Source organism: Balaenoptera acutorostrata, chromosome 2, assembly GCF_949987535.1.
Source record: "Balaenoptera acutorostrata chromosome 2, mBalAcu1.1, whole genome shotgun sequence".
NCBI classification, from domain to species: Eukaryota; Metazoa; Chordata; class Mammalia; order Artiodactyla; family Balaenopteridae; genus Balaenoptera; species Balaenoptera acutorostrata.
The window spans coordinates 36963520-36985577 of record NC_080065.1 but is presented as its reverse complement, the minus strand read 5'-3'; the positions used below and the strand labels follow the sequence as shown (position 1 = coordinate 36985577).

Here is a 22058-nt window from a genome sequence, read left to right as displayed (position 1 = left end):
GTTGTTTCATATTCTTCTCCCTTCAGTCAAATTAACTTAGTATATTAATGTCTTGTATCTATTTTTACTCATTTATTTAGTGCTTTTGTTAGGCATTGATGCCACAAAGAAAATATTAGGTAAGCATCTTTTGGGGGGCAACACAAAGAGGGAAGCTGTTTTGATATGGAGTAAAGAGTACTGTTTTAGAGAGTTCCTTGGATGATATAAAAGGGGGGTGTTTAACTAAATGGGGGAATGGAAGAATTAAAGCCTGTTTTACAAGATTTTTGGGAGGAGATAGCATCAGAACAGTCATAAAAGATAAATGGAAATTAGCTGAAGAAGGGGCAGAACAATGATCCAGTCGTAGGAATCTGCACGTGCAAAGCCAAGAAGAGGCCAGAGAAAATCTCTCCCTTTGGAGTATCAACAATAGTTCAGTAGAACTGGAAGGAGCATAATGTACAACGTCAGTGAAAGGAGTGTCTAGAGGAGAATGGGGATTTGGAGCCGAGACATGTCTATTGGACGTCTAGTTAAATGTAAGAGGCCTGAACTTGAGTGTCTTGAAGGTAACCAGGAGCTATTGAAATGTTTTTATCAGTAGGTGAACTCATTAAAACTATGTTTTGGAAATTTTTTTCTGAGATAGAGTAGAAAATGGATTGGAGTCAGGCAAGACTGGTCTCAGGAAGACTGGTTTATTGAATTTTTGACCATCCTGGAAGGCTGAGGACCTACGCTAGTAGCAGTGACAGTGGATTAAAGGAATTGAATTAGAGAACTGAAGACTAATGTGACCTAGAGCAGGGAAAAGTATAGTCAAGAATGGCTTTAGGATTTTCTTAATGACTCGGTGGTGCTGTTCTTTACGTCAGGGATATACGGGTAGAGTAAATTTGGAGTAGGAGATGATGGTGAGTTCAGTTTGAACACATTGTGTTTGAGATATGTCAATCACCTCTTTTTTTAAAAAATAAATAAATAAACTTATTTATTTATTTTTGGCTGTGTTGGGTCTTCGTCGCTGCGTGCGGGCTTTCTCTAGTTGTGGCGAGCGGGGGCTACTCTTCACTGTGGCTCAGGCTTCTCACTGCGGTGGCTTCTCTTGTTGCAGAGCACCGGCTCTAGGTGCACAGGCTTCAGTAGTTGTGGCACGTGGGCTCAGTAGTTGTGGCTTGCGGGCTTTAGAGCACAGGCTCAGTAGTTGTGGCGCACGGGCTTAGTTGCTCCGTGGCATGTGGGATCTTCCCGGACCAGGGCTCGAATCCAGGTCCCCTGCATTGGCAGGTGGATTCTTAACCACTGTTTCACCAGGGAAGTCCCTATAAATCACCTCTTGATCTTATATTCTTATATGCGTAATCTTCTCATTTCTCTCTTTGATATTCACAGGAAAACTTCCCAAGTGAGTCATTCACTGTCCCTACCTTTTTACTTCCACTTCACTATTCAGTCTGGCTTCCATTCCCACCATTCCAACAATACTGTTTTGGTCAGTGTCCCCAATGACCTGCATGATATTAGAGCTTTCTGAAGTATTCAGTACAACTTGTCACTCTCTCCATGACAGACTTCTCTCTTGGTTTCTATAAAATTACACACACTCCTGAATTTTCTCCTTCCTTTCTTTCTCTGCTTCTCAGTCATCTTTGCTGGTCCTTCCTTCTTTGCTTGACCTCCAGATTTTGAAAACTCCAGCCCTGGTATCTTTTCTCTTTCTTATCTACTCTCTTCTGTATGTGATCTTTCCCAGATCCATGGTTTACTTAATTTATTCTTAAAATTTTTAATGAAAAGAAAAAGGCAATGAAACATACTCATGATTCTTAAAAAGCAAATGCAGTAATAACAGAGGATGCACAGTGAGGAGGCTTGCCCTTACTCCTGTCCCCTAGCCTCTTATTTCACTTTCCCAGAGGCAGCCACAGTCACCAGTTTCCTGATATCCTGCCAAGATCATCTTTATATTTATAAGCATGTGGGTCTATAGAGCTTTTAAAACATCATTAATGGTAGCATTCTAAATATAATCTATATACCATTCTCTCCCTTGTCTTTTTAACTTAATGCATCTTAGAGATCTTTTTTTGGGGGGGGCTGTGTTGGGTCTTTGTTGCTGCACAGGGGCTTTCTCTAGTTGTGGCGAGCAGGGCTACTCTTCGTTGCCGTGCGCAAGCTTCTCATTGCGGTGGCTTCTCTTGTTGCAGAGCACGGGCTCTAGGCACGCAGGCTTCAATAGTTGCAGCCCGTGGGCTTCAGTAGTTGTGGCACATGGGCCCTAGAGTGCATGGGCTTCAGTGGTTGCAGTGCGTGGGCTCAGTTGTTGGGGCACGCGGGCTCTAGGGCGTGTGGGCTTCAGTAGTTGTGGCGCACGGGCTGTAGAGTGCAGGCTCAGTAGTTGTGGCGCACGGGCTTAGTTGCTCCGCAGCATGTGGGATCTTCCTGGACCAGGGATCGAACCTGTGTTCCCTGCATTGGCAGGCGGATTCTCAACCACTGTGCCATAGGGAAAGTCCTTTTTTTTTTTTTTTTTAATGGCTGTGTCGTAGGTCTCTTACTATCCAGACTCTTACTATCTGAAATCAGGAACCGGAAAGATTTGGATATGAAGGTATACTTATATTTCATTATATGATGTTCTAAAGTGTATTTAACCTTACCTCTTTTGAAAAAGAACATTTTCATCTTTAATTTTTACAAATGATATAGTGGGTATCCTTTCAAAGATATAAGTGTGCACACATACAGGTCAGTCCAAGAAAGGTTTATAGAAATGGAATTGCTAGATCAAACTGGATGTGCATTTAAAAAAACATAGTTTACTTTTTTTCCCTTTTTGTTTTTGAGTATATTGTTATCAAGCAGCAAACTTGGCTTTTAATGATTGTGTGCATGTGTGTATGTAGAAGGATAGGGGACATGCTTATAACTTTCCATTAAAAGCTGTTTTCTAACTTTTTATTGTAAAAATTTTGAAACATACAAAAAAGTTGAAAATTACAGTGAACATCTGTTTACCCACCACCTAGATTCAGCAGTTGTTATCTTGCCATATTTGCTTTCTCTGTATATGTTTTATGAACCATTTGATAATAAGTTGCAGACATCATGAAAGCTTATCCCTGAAAACTTCTATATGAATTTTCTATCAATAAGGCATTTCCAAAATAACCATAATATAACTAGCATGTAAGACAACAGTAATTTCCTAATATATGTTAGTATCTCATACGTATTTAGTTTTGCAGTTGTCCATAAAATGTTTTTTATAGCTGATTTTTTGGCTGAAGATCCAATCAAGACTCATACATCGTTATCGGTTGTTAGGTGTTTTTAGTCTCTTTCAATTTAGGGCCGGGTTGAAGACTACATACAGTTAGTGGATCAAACTTTGTATGCCATCTGTTTTTCTAAATAAAGTTTTTTTTTAAATTAATTAATTTATTTTATTTATTTATTTTTGGCTGTGTTGGGTCTTCGTTTCTGTGCGAGGGCTTTCTCTAGTTGTGGCGAGTGGGGGCCACTCTTCATCGTGGTGCGCGGGCCTCTCACTATCGCGGCCTCTCTTGTTGCGGAGCACAGGCTCCAGATGCTCAGGCTCAGTAGTTGTGGCTCACGGGCCCAGTTGCTCCGCGGCATGTGGGATCTTCCCAGACCAGGGCTCGAACCCGTGTCCCCTGCATTGGCAGGCAGATTCTCAACCACTGCACCACCAGGGAAGCCCTAAATAAAGTTTTGTTGATACACAGCACCACTCATTTGTGTTGTCTGTGGTTGCTTTCACATTAGAGCAGCAGAGTCAGGTAGTTGGAACAGAGACTGTCTTGTCTCCAAAGCCTAAAGTATTTACAATTTGGCCCTTTACAGAAAAAAGTCTGTGGACCCTGATTTAGAACATTAGAACAATTCTCTGACCTTTAAAAGTTTTTCCCATGGCATTGACTTTTTGAATTAACTAGGCAAATTGCTTAGTAGACTGTCTCACACTCTGGATTTGCCTGATTTTTTCCCTCTGGATCATTTAATTTTTTTTCCCTCCATCTCTTGTATTTTCTGTAAACTGGAAGTTAAGTCAAGCAGCTTCAATTGAAGTTCAGGTTTTTTTTGCTAGAATATTCATGGTGTTGTTTACTTTCTGTTGCATCACATCATGACATATATAATATCTGAGTGTCCCTTTAGTGATGCTAAGGTCAGTTACAGCATTCAGGGGAATATCAGCCTTATCTTCCATCGTACAGTTCTGCATCCATCTTTTCCCTAATGGTTTTAGCATCCACTGATGGTCATCGTTTAGATTCATCTAGATCCATTATTTCATAATTGATGATTTTTAAAATTCTAATATTTCTCCTGCATTTATTAGCTGTTTTTTTCCCGTTAAGAACTTTCCTTCATCAGCATTTGTTTAGAGGTTTATTTTTATGTTTAAGTTGTTGAAGGAAAAAAGTTTTTGTCCCTTACAAAGGTTTTGAAAATAGTGTTCCTGTACATGTCCTCTTATTGTTTACAGTAGTTTAAAAGTAGTTGTTCATTTGAAGTAGAGCTTTTAAGTGTATGTTTGTGTGTGCGTGCATGCACCTGCGTGTATTTTGGATACTAGATTGAGGAGCGAAGATATGAGAGGCTGCTGCTGTATTTGTTTTTCACTATAAGGATTTCCTCTTTTTTCTATAAGACCAAAATTTTAAAATTATAATTCTAATTGTTAAACACCTAGGCTAGTTTCAGAGGATTAAACAACCTGAATATGATTTGTATTTTAGATATAATCTTATTATACTTAAAAAGTACTAGTGTCATTTGAATTTTTGATTAGTTTAGAGATTGCTAATTCTGATAACTAAACCAACCTGGAATTGTCCCTTGTACGTCTGGCATATTAATAGAAAATCTGAAGGGGAGTTGTATAGACGAGTAAATATAATACTTATTTTTCCCTCAGTGGCTTTTTTTCTTAATTAAAAGAAATCAATGTGAGTGATATCTTGAGTTATACAACTTTCCTTCTAAGGTGATCTCATTTCCAGTCAGTTTTACATCAAATATAGTACGTGTATTCTTTTTTTTTTTTTTTTTAAAGATTGATTGATTGATTGATTGCTATGTTGGGTCTTCGTTTCTGTGCTAGGGCTTTCTCTAGTTGTGGCAAGCGGGGGCCACTCTTCATCGCGGTGCGCGGGCCTCTCATTATCGCAGCCTCTCTTGTTGCGGAGCACAGGCTCCAGACGCGCAGGCTCAGTAGTTGTGGCTCACGGGCCCAGCTGCTCGGCGGCATGTGGGATCTTCCCAGACCAGGGCGTGAACCCGTGTCCCCTGCATTAGCAGGCAGACTCTCAACCACTGCGCCACCAGGGAAGCCCTAGTACGTGTATTCTGTTTGACCTCCAAAATACATTTTTTCTTCTTTAATAATTATTATTCGTGGCACACTTTCTTCCAAAAGAGAATTGTAATGGCCAAAGGGTAACTTTTTTCCGGCTTTATTGAGATATAATTGATATATGTGTAAGTTTAAGGTGTACAATGTGATGATTTGAACATGTATATATTTCAAAATGATTCCCACAATAAGGTTAGTTAACACATCCATCACCTCATAAAATTACTTTGTGTGTGGTGAGAACATTTAAGATTTACTCTCTTAGCAACTTTCAAGTATGTGATACAGTACTGTGAACTAGAGTCACCACGCCATGCTGTGCATTATGTCTCTAGAACTTATTCATCTTATAACTGGAAGTTTGTACCAAAGGGTTACTTTTAATATCTAACAAGGGAGGATCCATTTGGAACAGTAGTAATCGGTCTTTAAGTATTATGCTGTAGAGGGAAGCATTTGATGATTTCAGGACCTGAGAAGATGTTTTGTGTGTGTGTTATATACATTATATTAAAATATACTGGAAGGGTATACAATAAAATGTTAACTATATTAACTATGGTTAAGATCTTTGGGTGGTGAAATTGTGTCTTTAATTTCTGTGTGTGTGTGTGTGTGTGTGCGCGTGCGCACGTACCCACGCCCACTTTCCTCTGTTATCTGGTTCTTCTCTATTTGTATACCCAGGGAAAAATTTTTTATATCAAAACAGGTATCATTTACTCAGGTAAAGAATATAAGGAAGACCTGATTTAAGAATATTTTTTGTTTAAAAAAATACTGAATACCCAATATAAGCCACCAGTGCAGTTTATAGTTGCCAGCACAGATTTGCTGTCTTAGCTGCCTTAAAAGATGTACATGTGCAGATCAAGGAAGGAAGAGGTCCATTGGAATCTGCAGGCCCTGTCTTCCTCCTCCTTGCCTTTTCCTCCTCTCTGCAAGCTGTGGTTTTTATCCCTGTTTAAGAGTCTGCCAGTAAAGTTCAGACTTTCTCTTTCCTTTTCTGTGTGTTTCTTTTTTTTTGCTAAGTGCAATACCAGGTGAAGTCCTTGTATCTTTTCTCTCCATCCTTTTTTAGAGGGACTTTTGGCTTAAAGGAAGCTGCTTTATCTGAAGGGGCTGGGAAAGGAAAGACTAAGAATGGGCCCCTTTAGGCATTAGTATATGAATCCAAGCAGTGCGACCTGATAGGTGGTGATGCTACAGAAGGAGCTAGTTAATTAATTCTGTAGAGTTGATAGTATTTTAATAGAATAATTGGAATTCATAAATAAAGAATTTTAATGGTACCTGAAAAGATACTTAACTGTCTTACTTTGAAGTGCATTTGGTGGGTCTAAGCTAACACTGACATGACAATTATTTTAAAATAATTGTGAGCCTCAGGTTCCCATTCAGGGTAACTAGAAAGTAACGGTGGGACACAGTGGTTTAGCCAACGTGTGTATACCACGTGCTAAGCCCGGTTTGTGTGGAGAATTGTGTGCCAGCCACTCAGGCCTGTGCAGGCCAGGCTAGTGGGCATAGCCTGACTCTGCACGGAAGTGCCAGGGCCCGTGGAAAGCAGAGCAATGCATGGAGCACTCCAAAGGATCGCTGAGTGAGACGGAAGGAGGAGCATTGAAGGACAGCGGCCAGTGAGACGGCATGTCTCCACTATTACTTCCCACTTGGGGGACCCTGGCTCTAGACAGGTGCTTGAGTTTGGCAAAATCCTTGATAGAGAAGTAATTTTCACTTAGTGAAGCTCTTAAAGATTTGATTTGTGTCCTAAGAATAGGTCTGTTGCAGGCAGAGACAGGGAAAAACATACAGCATCGTGGTAACACATCATAAAAATGAGGTGAATAATGGTCGCTCTGTCTTCAGGTCATTGGTAGTTCCTAAAATTCGAGTAGTCTTTCACCCAGAGTTTAACAGTCTTCAAACAAATATCTCCTCGGGGCTCAGCAGGGACCCCTGTTAGGGAAGAAGATATTAACAGTGCTTCTGATAATCATTTCTGCATATTCAGATGTGGTTTGTCTAGAATCAAAGACTGCCAGCCATTGTGGGGTGAATCTTCAGCTTATTGTTACATTGATACATTAGCCTGCTGCTACCGAATAACAGTAGCCATTGCTACAACCCATGTGGCAGTTAAGTCAGGCTTTCTCTAGTGCACTTGCGCCCTGCCCACCCTCACCCCTGCTGCTAGCCGTGGAGTTGGCAGTGTGGCAAAATTCTTCTAAGATAGCTGCCGCCCTTTTGCTGTGGCCACGGTGGCACAGGACCCTGGAAATGGTACTGCCATTTGTATTATTTACTAGTAAAGGAGTGCTGTAGCAAGGTGGAAGCAGAGACAGAGAATGTACTTTTTTATGTTTTTCAGCTTTGTATTTTCTACCAAATTCTGCCTTTATTTCTTTAGTTTTCTGCTCCCTGCTTAAGTAATAATCAGTGCAGGTTAGCCCACATTTTGGTTGTTATGTTTGGTTTGGATCTTCACATAGACAGTAGGAAATTATACACTAAAATACATAGAGGAAAGGAAGGGTAGCAAGAAGAGATTTAAGAGAAGACAGTACATGATAGGGCTTAATATCCCAAGAGAGATCTTATCAGTGGTTCTGAACTCTGGTTTTTATTAGCATAACTTGGGGAACTTTAAAAAAATACAGATGCCTGGGCCCTACTCCAAGAATTTGTTTTCATTGATCTGAGACAGGGACCAGCATATGTGTGTGTGGGTGCATGCACGTGTATTTTTTTCCCCTCCAAAACCTCCCTAGATCATCTGTATGTAGCCAGGAATGAAAACTGGTGGATTATATATTTTCTGTTTAGCTCTAGAAAGGAGAATGAGTAGCATTGAGGGGAAGGTACAGGATAGAAAGCTTCAGCTCATTATAGTGAAGAATATTCTAGTAATTTGAACTTTGTCCTCCTAGAAATAATCAGGTACACATGAGTTAACTGCTTGGGAAGGATGCTGTGAAGGTGACTGCTTTGGATAATGTGCAGGACTTAATCATTCCTTAATTTTATTTAAAAAAAAAAAAGAAAGAAAGTGCTACTGTGCTTCTGCAGATTTGGCATGGAGTATGCTAAGATCAGTTTGGGGCATATTCAGTTTGAGGTGTCTATAGGGAATCTAGGTAGAGATGTTAGCTCAGAAGAGAGTTGTGACTGGGAGAACATCAGTGAAAAGGTGATAGTGGAAATCACTGTCTTCATACTGTTTTTCATTCATGTGACCCATATCTTATAAACTTACCATTTATTGATAGTGATAAATAAGACATGGTCCCTGTGCTCTTGGAGCTTATAGACAAAAAATCTTAAAACTGAAGAATCTTTACAGAATGACCTGGCAACATCTTAAATTGTCATCTCTGTCAGCTAGATTGCTGCAGTAGAGCCAAGGGTTGTAATTAGATTATAAGTGCTTGAGAGAAATCCTTTGTAATACCTCTGAAATGAGTGACAACACATGCAGACATTGAGGTTGGTGAAAAAAAGAAATTCTGGTGGTGATTTTTTAGGCCAGAAAATAAAATCTTGAAAAATTTCAAAAGTCTTTTTTATTTAGGTTTTGCTTTTTTCTCTTTTGCTGTCCTTTCCCTTCGTGTCTTAAATTTTCCTGGTTTTGTAACATCACCATTATCAGTTCTTGAGTAGAGATATTTCTTGGTAAACAATTATTCCTTATTTTCTGATTTTTAAATTTGGTCATGTACTCTCAAAGACATACTGAAAATATAATATTAATGTAACTTTAACAACCATAGATACCAAGAGGCGATTCAGAAGTGGGATGAAGCACTGCAGTTAACCCCAAATGATGCTACCCTGTATGAGATGAAATCACAGGTAATAATTATGAAGAATTTCCCTTTTATTATGAAATTGCACTCACTATGTCTGGTGAGCGGTGATGAACCAAAAGAGCATTTCCTCCCATTTTCTTTCTTTTTTTTATAAATTTATTTATTTTTGGCTGCATTGGGTCTTCATTGCTTCGCACGGGCTTTCTCTAGTTGCGGCAAGCGGGGGCTACTCTTCGTTGCGGTGCGCGGGCTTCTCATTGCGGTGGCTTTTCTTGTAGCGGAGCACAGGCTCTAGGCGCGCGGGCTTCAGTAGTTGTGGCTTTCAGGTTCTAGAGCGCAGGCTCAGTAGTTGTGGCACACGGGCTTAGTTGCTCCGCGGCATGTGGGATCTTCCCGGACCAGGACTCGAACCTGTGTCCCTTGCCTTGGCAGGTGGATTCTTAACTACTGCGCCACCAGGGAAGCCCCATTTTCTTTTTTTAAAATACAGTTTATTTGGGAAAAACATATGTCACCATATTATTTATGGCTCTTCCTCATGCATCAAATTAGAAGTTTGTTTAAAACACTTCACAATGGGGCTTCCCTGGTGGCGCAGTGGTTGAGAATCTGCCTGCTAATGCAGGGGACACGGGTTCGAGCCCTGGTCTGGGAAGATCCCACATGCCGCGGAGCGACTGGGCCCGTGAGCCACAACTACTGAGCCTGCGCGTCTGGAGCCTGTGCCCCGCAACGGGAGGGGCCGCGATAGTGAAAAAAAAGCCCGCGCACCGCGATGAAGAGTGGCCCCCGCTTGCCGCAACTAGAGAAAGCCCTCACACGAAAACTAAGAGACCCAACACAGCCATAAATAAATAAATAAATAAATAAAGTATTAAAAAAAAAAAAAACACTTCACAATGAAGCTAACTTTCATTTCAACCTAACTGCTTAAGATATGAGCAGATGGATGTCTTTTAAAAAGTCACTGGTGATCCCTTAAATGAATGAAATGTGTTAGCTTTCCTTGGAAGTTAATTGTAGTGGGCTTAGCAATAACTCAGTCTCTTCAGAATGAGGATGGATTGGATTCTAGATGACGATATTTCTCTAAAAATGGCCTAGTCCATAGCAAAAAGTCAGAATAGACTCAATTTATTAACGTAAAAATAACATTTCTACTTAAAAATACAGTTTTAATATTTTGTGGGAAAGTTCATAAAGAAAACCTCTGAGCACTTGTATTAGATTATCCAAAAGATGTTTAAAACCTCAAAGAGAGAATGAAACGTACTTCGGGCAGGGAATGGTTGCAGCTCAGCCTTGATCCACACACCTAGCACACCTTTCAGATGGTGGTCCCAAACACAGGGCACATCCTTTTTCAGCTTTGATTGTAGTTTATCCAGGAAAAACCCAGATAAATTATTTCCACTGAATGGAGTGCCATGAGGACCTGCATTTGGATAAGTCTTTAATTTTTAATCTTAAACATGTATATATTAAAGATAGGATTTGTGGCAAGCTGTATGAAATGAGTTGTTTTATCTGGAACCTGATAACGATGGTGTCACAAATCTTGTGAAACGCAGATGGTCAAAATATTATAGATCAAAGCCAGCCCTTTCCCATAAATTGAGGTAGAGGGTTCTGGAACTCCCTGATTTTTCTGATGTGTATGATTTGAAGAACCCAGTTGTGGGGAGGCTGGTGGAGTGTTTAAATGATTTTTAGAGCAGAAAGATGTTCACTAGGAACAGGATGGGTGGTTGAACAAATTTAAATTTACCTAGTTTGACAGCAGGACCTGGAGTTCCCTAAAAAAACACATTGTAAGTAGAATAAATAGAAGGGGAATTGGGGTTCAAATAGCTGTGAGCCACCATGGCCAGAATATGCCCACCTGGTGTTGACCAGATGGGCAGTAGGGTTGAGCAGTTGAAAAGGGAATGCTTTGTATTTTTCCTAGTTATTTCAGGAGTAGGAAGAATATAATTTCTCACCCTGAATAGCAGAGAAGGCGGTCAAACCCACTAAAATGTTATATTTTCCAGACTAAAAATATATTTTTAAAAATGAAAAGAGTTGTTTACATACAATTATCCATTTTTTTCTTTTTGGCTAGTGTTTAGTTTGCTAACTTATGAATATTACGGATGGGTTTTGTTTCTTCTTTTTTGGCTATAGGTCCTAATGTCTCTTCATGAAACATTCCCAGCAGTTCATGCTGCGGAAATGGCTGTCCAGAGAAATCCACATTCATGGGAATCTTGGCAAACTTTGGGACGTGCTCAGCTTGGATTAGGAGAGATAGTCTTGGTAAGTACGTCAGATTATTACAGTGATGACATTTTATTTTGACATGCTTTGCATCAGCTGAACCAAAAAGTAAATAGTAAATAGCAAATAACCTTTTAAAGGTATTAACCCATAAACACAGATCAGTTATTACCGAACATCTTTTTCCGTTACAGGTATCAATTATATCAGGATCAGAATATTTTTCAGGTATTTGGCATCATGGGAATTAAAAAAATATTAACGTGAAATGTAGGCATTTGGTAAACCTTATTTAAATATAAAACAACTTTTAGGTTAGTTCCTTGCATCATTAAATTTACCACATTATAAAGTGGTATTAGTATCACCATGGAGACAAAAACCACTAAAAGATTATGTTGAGGAAGGAAGAAAGTGAAATACGGGAGAGTAATGGTGATAAATATTCAGACTGAAAAATTGCTAGGCTTAGTGAGTGGAGAAATAGGGAAGGGTAGAAGCTTATGAAAATGAAATACTCATTGTGTAAAGTTTACTCTAAACTGGTACTTGATGCATTTCTCACCTTGTCTGGACTATACCTTGTAGGTAGCAAAGGCTTGGTAGGTCAGAGTTGGCTGTGAGCATTGTCCTGTTTTTGTTTTTCTTTTGACTGAACTAGATATACCTGACAGCTAATTTCCTAAAAGACTTCTGTAAATCTAATATAGTGGTGCCAGATTTGCTCTTTGTCATCAAAAATTAAGATTTTTCATGCTTTTATTAGCTTTTTACAGTTAAAAAACAAAACAAGCAAAAAATCCCAAAGAAGTTTCTTTAAAGGCTAAAATTATTGGTAAATCCTGAATTTAATATTACTAATAATGGCTTTAGTCAGTTGTAGATAACTTAGATTTTCTGGTACTCTTAAATATATCATTATTTCTAATTACCAAAAAAGGTATTTATCAGATTCTCAAAAATCATAAGGAATATTGATGAGAAAAGGATTGCTTAAAGTACAGTAACTTAAAAATGATAATCTGAAATAAAATTCACAGTGATGGAAACAAGTTAAATCAAAGGTTGTTTTATTTCCTTGCCATTTAACATAGTCATCTTTCCTCTTTTTTATCTGAAGACTTAAATCATATCAGAGTTGGAAAAAGAAATTCAAGGAATTTAGTTTTCTAACAGGTTAACAGCAAAACAAAAGTCTATTCTATGATACTTTTTACCCATTTCTCCTTTATTAAAAACTTACAAATCATTATCTGTTTTGCTTATAAGTACCTATGGTAATGGGAAAAATCTCTAGGACATAATGTTTAGCAAAGATTGTCCTATAAAGAAAGAAAATAAACTGCAGGTGAGACAACAGAGATACTTTGAATAAACCAATAAAAGTAAAATTATTCAATATTTTAAGTTTTCAAAATAGGAGTACCAGTTGTTCAACTGCTATTTTTTCCCCTTGATACACTTCTTTCTATTTATATTGTGAAATTCATGGAATTAAAAGTGTTTTTTCCCCCATTTAATACAGTTTTAGGGCTCTACTTGAAAAAAATCTAAATTTGTAATTTTTATGTAAACTTAAGCCGTTCTTTTGAAATACTAGAATGGTTAAAAAAATAACTTTACTCATTGTCATAATGAAGAGAATACTGTAAAAAATATATTGAAAACAAGCTAAAATTTCTAACATCTCACAATTCTTTCTACATATACATATGGACAAAAACATAAGAAAATACATAGGTAAATAGAACAGGCAGTAAATTAAAAGTCAATAGTTGTATATACATCTATGAGTATTTAGATTTTTATGTGGAGCTGGGTGTGTATGTTGGAAAATGTTCATAGGCTTAGTTTGTTTTTCATTTTCTAATTCTTCGAGGTATAAAGTTAGGTTTTTTTCCTTGAGATCTTTTTTTTTTTTAACATAGGCATTTATCATTATAAACTTCCACTTAGTTTTGCTTTTGCTGTATCCTATAGTATCAGGATGTTACATTTTAATTTTTGTCTCAAGATATGTTTTAATTTCTCTTTTGATTTCTTCTTTGACTCACTGGTTGTTCAAGAGTGTGCTGTTTTATTTCCATGTATTTGTAAGTTTTTCCAGTTTCCTTCTGCTGTTGATTTCTAGTTTTATTCCATTGTAGTCAGAAAAGATACTTGGTATGTCTTCTTAAATTTAAGACTTGTTTTGTGACCTAAGATGTGATCTATCCTGGAAGTGTTCTGTGTGTTCTTGAGAATAATGTGTATTCTGCTGCTGTTGTATGAATCATTCTATATACGTCTGTTAGGTCCCTTTGGTCTATAGTGTTGTTCAAATCTTCTGTTTCCTTATTGATCTTCTGTCTGAATGTTCTATCCATTATTGAAAGTGGGGTGTTGAAGTCTCCTACTAATACTTTATTGCTGTCTATTTCTCCCTTCAGTTCTGTCAGTGTTTACTTTATATACTTAAATGTTCTGCTGTTGGGTGCATATATATTTATAATCATTATATTTTTCTGGTGAACTGACACTTTTATCATTATATAATGTCCTTCTTTGTCTCCTGTGACACTATAGACATGTTATCATTATTATGATCTAAACTCTTGGCTTCAAAGATATGCATTCCTGATACCTTTCTGATCATGGGTTAGCCCAGGAAATCACCAGATTTATATATTTGCTGATCTGCAGAAACTGAACAATGCATTTGCCTTGTTTTGAGCCATAATATCAGTACCTCTGTTTTAATAGACTTTTAGTCCTCATCAACAATTTGTCAGCCACTTTCTTTTACACTCTGACTCTTTTTTTTTTTTTTTTTTTTACCGTAACCATCATCTAGTGGGTAGAGAACAGCTCTAACTTCCATCTTTACATTCTAATACACTGAGGAAAAAAAAGAGAGAGAGAGAGAGAGATGGATATTGTAGATTATATTAAATACACTCCTTTATTAAAACTAAGCAAACAAAAAAGTCTGACCTTTTCTCCTCCCTAGGCAATTCGAAGTTTTCAAGTAGCCCTTCACATCTATCCAATGAACCCTGAAATATGGAAAGAAGACCTTTCTTGGGCAAGAACGCTCCAGGAGCAGCAGAAGGTAGCACAGAGGATTAAAAAAAGTGAAGCACCAGCAGAGGTAACACATTTCTCACCAAAGTCAATTCCTGAGTATGACTTTGAAAGTGAGGAGATTGTAGCTGTTTGTGCAGCTATTGCTGAAAAACAGAAGACAGTTGCAGCAGATAAAACAATGGTTATTGTGTCGGCTTCTGGGACTGTAGAGACTGTGACTGAGAAGGAAGATGGTGCTGCTCCACCAGATGGCTCTGTTTTTATCAAAGCCCGATGAAGCTTAGCAGGAATCATTTGAATCTATCTTTGCCACCTAAATTTTAGCCGTGGGGGCATTTAGAGAAACAGGGCAAAACTCCTGTTTGTAAAATAAGTTTTTCAGATGAGGCATATAAAAACTAAATGGAAGAATTATTGTGTAGTGTTTGGACTCTGCTTTGATAAGCTATGATTTCAGCTTCTTAAGATTAAAATTCTGGGTACAGTGGTTTTTTGATTAATAAGCTTAATTTAATCCAAATACATAAATGAATGCATTTTAAAGATACAACTTGAAAAATAAATTCTCAAAGAGTGAATAACTTGATGGCCAGTGTTATTAAAATATTGACTTGTTGGCTTTTATGATAAAGGAAGTAGGCTTCTTTCCCTGCTAGAAATACACTGCTGTTACTATTCACTCTTCTTTTTCTCTTCTTTCATTAGAGTAAGTCTGTCACAAAGCTTGAATCTTTTTGACATTCATTTTGATTCAAAGTTGTCATTTGGTTATATGTGGGATCCTTGAAAGTTTGACTGAAAATGCATGCAAATGTGTACATTCTGAATACTTTCTGAAGTTTCTCTTAATTCTGATTTGTGCTTTTGTTTTGACTTTATTTATAACAATGGTAGTTGCTAGTTTCAGTATTTGTTAGATGTGTGAAATACTGATAAATGTCAGAATCATGGTTTTATTTTTTAAATTATTAAAGTAGATAGAGTAGTCCTTAGCACCAAGTGAGTCATTTTTAAGATGTGCATTTTTTAAAACGAATGGCTCTTATAGATACATCATAACAAATTGCACTGCTTTTGTCCCAGTCAAAAGCAGTTATTTTCTTTTCCTTACTTTTACAAGATTAAAAACCTTGAAAATAACTTTCTCTTGATATAACTTTCCAGCTGATGGTTTGGAATTCCTTTTCTAGTTAACTTTTCTGAAACTACTCAGTGAAATGGGAAGCAATCACAGTTTTAAATAGCTAAATTATACCTTTCTAAAAATTGGAAAAAAAAAAAAAGTAGAGATTTATTAAAGTGCCAATGAGTGAATACCTTAGGCACAACATACATAGAAACTGAAATGTGATTTATGGTTCAGTCCCATGAGTAGAAAGGATATATTGCAGAATATATTTCATTGAAAGGCCACAGTCACATCCACAAGTCAATACTGTCATTGCTAATGTTAATTGTTATTTTTATGCCACATATATGTTAGTACAGTAGAACTGCTGTGTACTGTTAACTTCTGAAACTCAGGAAGCTATTATTGGTTTAAAATTAATTTTATCCTTGTTAGAGAGGAAGTAAGTTATTTTAAAGAATCTTACCTTACCCTCTGAGGGCATGTACATGTAATAGTGTACATTTTTCTGAGATGATTTAAAAACATTTCTTTTAGTGGAATGCTTACCTCTTTTTTTCAGAGTTGGAGAAGCCAGCACTTGCCTTGAAAAGTATTATATTTTTTCCCCAAAGTTGTATCAGAAAGTTAGCTCTGGTTAAAGAAGTTAGTTTTAGAAAGATCCAAAAAACAAATATTAATTATATTTTATTTTGTTTAATAAGGCATATTCTCAAAAGGCAGATAGTTGGGTATCTAGAGAAGTGAGCACTTACTATTTCGTACGTTGTTTCGAGTAATGGATGTTTATTGTATAATTTGTGAATAAATAGTTTTTTTCTGCATTTAAAGGTTTGCCTATTATTTTATGTTGTTAGCTTTTGAAAAATTAGATTGATTGATTTAATTCATTTCTTATGTGAAAATAAAATATGTAAGGCACCTTGTATGGTGTCTTGGGTATGAAGTATTCAGTAAATGCTAGCTATTTCTATGAAGAACTTGAATTGGTTTTATTTAACCTCACTTTCTTCTGATTTTAAGAAAGGAGGAGAACTACTTTGTAATCTTTTCCTTTTGTGAAAGTGAGAAGTCACTACTTCTGATACTGTAGGACAGATGGCTTTCAGTCGAGGACTCTTCTTGGTGTAAGGTCTATACCTCAGCCCAAAAGAAGCAAGACCCAGGATGGAGTGCATGTAGCCACTAAATTCTGTTTATGAACCTAGCGTTTCCTCTTTATTGACATCAGTAGGCCAGGTTTGTCTCTTCCTTACACAGAGATAAGACGTAAGATGGTTTAGATGCAGGATGGAGGAGAGAAAGAAATAGTGAATTATGCAGAAGGAAGGCAGCTCATTTCTTCAGGCCCCAAAAGATGCTTAGCTAACACTCTTCTGTGTGTGAAGAGAAGAATGCATACATTATTTTATAAGGATGTGAATACCGATAGATCTTTACCAAGCTTGGTAACTATAATAGCAAATGCTTTTGAATCTGAGAGAAAAACAATTGATGTTCATAATAAAGATATAATTAAAGATATTTAATATACTTTCTGAAACAGCACTAAACACTAATATTATATTGAACATAATTTGTAGTATTCTTGTTTGAAAATTGTATTGGCATAGACACTCATTAGTCGGAACAGTACACATCCAGACCATGCCTGATGATTTGAGAATCATATATTATTCTCTAGACAACAGGTTCTTTTTGTTGTTGTTGTTGTTGTTTTTTGGCTGCACCAGTGGCATGCGGGATCTTAGTTCCCCGACGAGGGATCGAACCTGCACCCCCTGCAGTGGGAGCACAGAGTCTTAACCACTGGACCGCCAGGGAAGTCCCGACAACAGGTTCTTAGATTATAGAGTATTTATCTTAAATGTGCTAACACTACATAAACGTTGAAAAGTCATGCAAGGTATAGATCACAGAACCTGGATCTACTTTTTTTTTTTGAATTTTATTTTATTTATTTTTTTATACAGCAGGTTCTTATTAGTCATCAATTTTATACACATCAGTGTATACATGTCAATCCCAATCTCCCAATTCATCACACCACCACCCCCACCCCCCGCCATTTTCCCCCCTTGGTGTCCATACGTTTGTTCTCTACATCTGTGTCTCAATTTCTGCCCTGCAAACCGGTTCATCTGTACCATTTTTCTAGGTTCCACATATATGCGTTAATATATGATTTTTGTTTTTCTCTTTCTGACTTACTTCACTCTGTATGACAGTCTCTAGATCCATCCACGTCTCTACAAATGACCCAGTTTCATTCCTTTTTATGGCTGAATAATATTCCATTGTATATATGTACCACATCTTCTTTATCTATTCTTCTGTCGATGGGCATTTAGGTTGCTTCCGTGACCTGCCTATTGTAAATAGTGCTGCGGTGAACATTGGGGTGCATGTGTCTTTTTGAATTATGGTTTTCTCTGGGTATATGCCCAGTAGTGGGATTGCTGGATCATATGGTAATTCAAGTTTTAGCTTTTTGAGGAACCTCTATACTGTTCTCCATAGTGGCTGTATCAATTTACATTCCCACCAACAGTGCAAGAGGGTTCGCTTTTCTCCACACCCTCTCCAGCATTTATTGTTTGTAGATTTTCTGATGATGCCCATTCTAACTGGTGTGAGGTGATACCTCATTGTAGTTTTGATTTGCATTTCTCTAATAATTAGTTGGATCTACTTTAATTGGAGCCTATGTACAAAATTTTATGGTACTCAAGTACGAAATCAGCTTTTAAATTGATGTTGTATGTCAAAACTATAATGAAGACTTTAAATTAAAAAAAGCTTTGTCTCAGAAAACTAGAGTTTCCAGGATTATAACTGACCAGTTTGAAAATTATACTTTATGTAATGATGTCAGAAGCTTGTTTCCCTTCCTTTCCCCAGCAGTAGGAAATTCTCAGTCATTTCTTTAATTTCAGGTTTCTTGAGTCAGAAGCCCTTCTAAATTGACTCTGGACTTTGATTTCATGACATACATGTATCTAAATGAGCTGTGAGTTGACACAAAAACCATAGTTCTATAATTATCTTCAAATCAATAGGTATATTAAGTGTGTTTTTCCTCAGAGGTTATTATGAAACTGATGGTGTATTTTGTAATTGATGACATTTTAGGATTGAGAAAGTAAGGTTTTTCTTTTTTTAACCAATAATAAAATACACAAATTTGTAAATGATTTACTCATTACCAAAGTAAAGTGAAATGTGTCACTTCTGCCACATGCAATTAAATATGTCCACTTGAATGGAAGAGAAGGGATGGCCCTTATAGCCAGTGTACCATGAATTGTGCCTTAATATGTGTTGTGTGTGAACCTCACTTGCTGTGTGTGCAGGGTGAAAGAAAGGGTGAGAAATGCTGGTCTACACTTTGTTGGGAAGGCAGAGGGTGGGGATGGTGCTGCTTTGGACATTCATTAACCAAGGAATTCCAGTCTCTCCCTTCCCTCCCCTCTCCACCTCACCAGTAAAGGGAGTTTAAGATAAAGAACTGGACCTACAAGCCCCATTCTGCCTTTTTTTTTTTTTTTTTTGGACGTGTCATGCCTGCAGAGAGCCTATGTTGTGGTCTCTTGCCAGAAATGTTGTAGGTTTTGCAGTGAAGATTCTCTGTCCCTGTGAGGGGAGACCTGTAGTTGTGTAGGACTGCCCATGCCTTGGTGAGCAGGTCTGTCTAATTCTGGGTTTGATATTAGGTGGCCATTGTTGTCACAAACCTAAATCACATCCTCTGACCTAGACTTTTTCAGCATTAAATCTGACATATTAAATCTCTACATGACTTTTTGTCTCTCAAGCGGCTCAAAAAGTCAGGAGGAGAAAAGGGTGTTATTTTATGACTCCCTCAAACCCTAACAAAGATTAATGCAGATTATATTTCAGGGTAAGCATGAGACAAAAACCAAATTTTTTCTAATGTTAGATTTTTTTTTAATCATGGAAGTTCTATTGAAAATGTTAATTACATTAACTTTTTTTAATCATGGAAGTTCTATTGTAATGTTAATTACAAGGCAACATGTAAACATTTGTTCAGGGTATTTAAAAGGTCTGCTGACTTAGCATTGTGCTAGACCACAATATCAACTCTAGATTTAATTTGAAGGGAAGAATATGAAACAATATCTCTGCCTGCCCTGTCAACTTTAAGAGTGTAATTTACGTGTAATAAAATGCATTCATTGTAAGAGCTTTGACACCATTACCGTCAAGGTGTAGAGTATTTCCATCACCCAGAAAATTCTCTAATGCTCATTTATAGCCAGTTCCCCTCCACCCCAGCAACCAGCACTAGTCAGCTACTAATTTGCTTTCTGTGACTATAAATTGATTTGACTTTTCTAGAATTTCAAATAGATCATACAATATATACTCTTTCTGACCTTTTTCGCTTAGCATAATACTTTTGAAATCCATCCATGTTGAGATCCATCCACGCTATTGTGTATATCAGTAATGTGTTCCTTTTTATTGCTCTTACTCTGTTGTATGGATATCACGATTTGCAATTATTCATATCTGTTGATGGACATCTAAGTTGTTGATGAACATCTAAGTTTTGATCTATTATGAATAGAGCTGCTATATACATATGTCACAAGTTTGTGTGTGGATATATGTTTAAGTACCTGGGGGTGGAGTTACTGAGTTTTATGATAAGTATATGTGGAGCTTTAGAGGAAACTGAATCTTCCGAAGTATCCGTACCATTATGCGTTCTGACCAGCAATGGATTAAAAAAGTTTCAGTTGTGCCGTATCCTTGTCAATGCTTGGTACTGCTGTTGGTTTTCACTTTAGTGACTTCCGTGGATATGTATTGGTATCTCATTGTGGTTTTAATATGCATTTCCCTGATGATGTTGAGCATCTTTATATGCTTATTTGACATTTGTATATCTTCTTTTGGGAAGTACCTTTTTAAACATTTTGCCCATTTTTTAGTTTGGGTTATCTTATTATTGAGTTGTAAAAACTTCTATATTCTGGATAAAAATCCTGAGATATATGTATTGTGAATATTTTGTCCCCATCTGTGGCTTGCTTTTTTGTTTTCTTAATGATACCTTTTGAAGAGCAGAAGTTTCTAATTTTGATGAAGTCCAGCATATTTCTTTTATGGTTGTATTTTTTTGTGTGCTGAGAAGTCTGTGCTCACTCCAAGATCAGAAAGATTTTATGTTTTCTAGTAGAAGTTTTACAGTTTTAGCTTTTATATCAAGGTCTGATTCATTTCACGGTAATTTTTATGTAATGTATGAGGTGAAGGGCTAGGTTCGTTTTTTGATTTTCAGTTATTCAAGTACTATGTATTTAAAAAAAATGCTCTTTCCCATTGAAATACCTTCACCATATATCTGAGGGTCTGTCTGAGTTCTGTATTCTGTTACACTGATCCATGTGTCTATTCTTATACCTATATCACACTGTCCTACAGTCTTAAAAATCAGTGTGATTTTTCTAACTTTGTTCTTTTTTTCTCAAAGAAAGAATCGTTTAACTATTCTAGTTTCTTTTATATACATTTTAGAATCATTTGTCTCTATCTACCTGCAGGTCTGCTGGAATTTTGATTGGAATTGTATTGAATCTGTAAATCAGTTTGGGAAGAATTCCCATCTTAACAATGTCACATCTTTGAATCCATGATCACAGCATAATTGTCATTGTTTTAGATCTTTAATTTCTTAGTAACGTTTTTTAGTTTTCTGTGAACAAGTCTTGCCTATATTTTTGTTAAGTTTATCCCTAAGTACTTCATATTTTTTTTGATGCTTTTAAGAGGTGTTTTTAAATTTTCATTTTCCAGTTTGATACTATTACATAGAAATATAATCGATTTTTGAATAATGACCTGGTAGCCTACAACCTTGATAATTCATTTCTTAGTTGCATTGACTTTTTTGTAGATTGTTTAGGCTGTTCTACATATATTATCGTGTTGTGAATGAAGACAGTTTTCCATCTTCTTTTCCAAACTGAATGCCTCTTATTTCCATCTCTTGCCTTATTACACCAGCTAGAACCTCCAGCACAATGTTAAACAGAAGCTGTGAGAATGGACATTCTTGCCTTGTTTATAATCTTTTGGTCTTTCACCATTAAGTATGATGGTAGCTGTAGTTTTTATATATGTCCTTTATTAAATTGAGGAAATTCCTTCTCTAGTCTGCTAAACACCTTTTATAACAAGTGGGGATTGAATTTTGATAAATGTATTTCCTGCATCCATCAGAAGATCATATGATTTTTCTCTTTTATTCTGTTAATATGATGAATTACATGTATTTTTCAAACGTCAAATCAACTGCATTTCTGGGATAAAATAAACCCTATTTAGTTATGATGGATTATCCTTTTTAGATTCTTTTGATTCAATGTGGTAATACTTTATTAAGGATTTTTAT

General features: G+C 36.8%; 1 protein-coding gene across 3 annotated transcripts in view; it reads left to right on the top strand.

Moving 5' to 3' along the window:
- The window catches only part of TTC33 (tetratricopeptide repeat domain 33), a 33466-nt gene extending 17008 nt beyond the window's left edge, over positions 1–16458 (top strand). For all 3 annotated transcript variants that reach the window (XM_007192159.2, XM_007192158.2, XM_007192160.2), the window contains exons 3-5: positions 9142–9223; positions 11347–11478; positions 14429–16458. In XM_007192159.2, coding sequence (XP_007192221.1) covers positions 9142–9223; positions 11347–11478; positions 14429–14782 — 568 coding nt within the window. In that variant the 3' untranslated portion in view covers positions 14783–16458. The remainder of the gene's footprint in view (positions 1–9141; positions 9224–11346; positions 11479–14428) is intronic.
- Positions 16459–22058: the final 5600 nt, after the last annotated feature.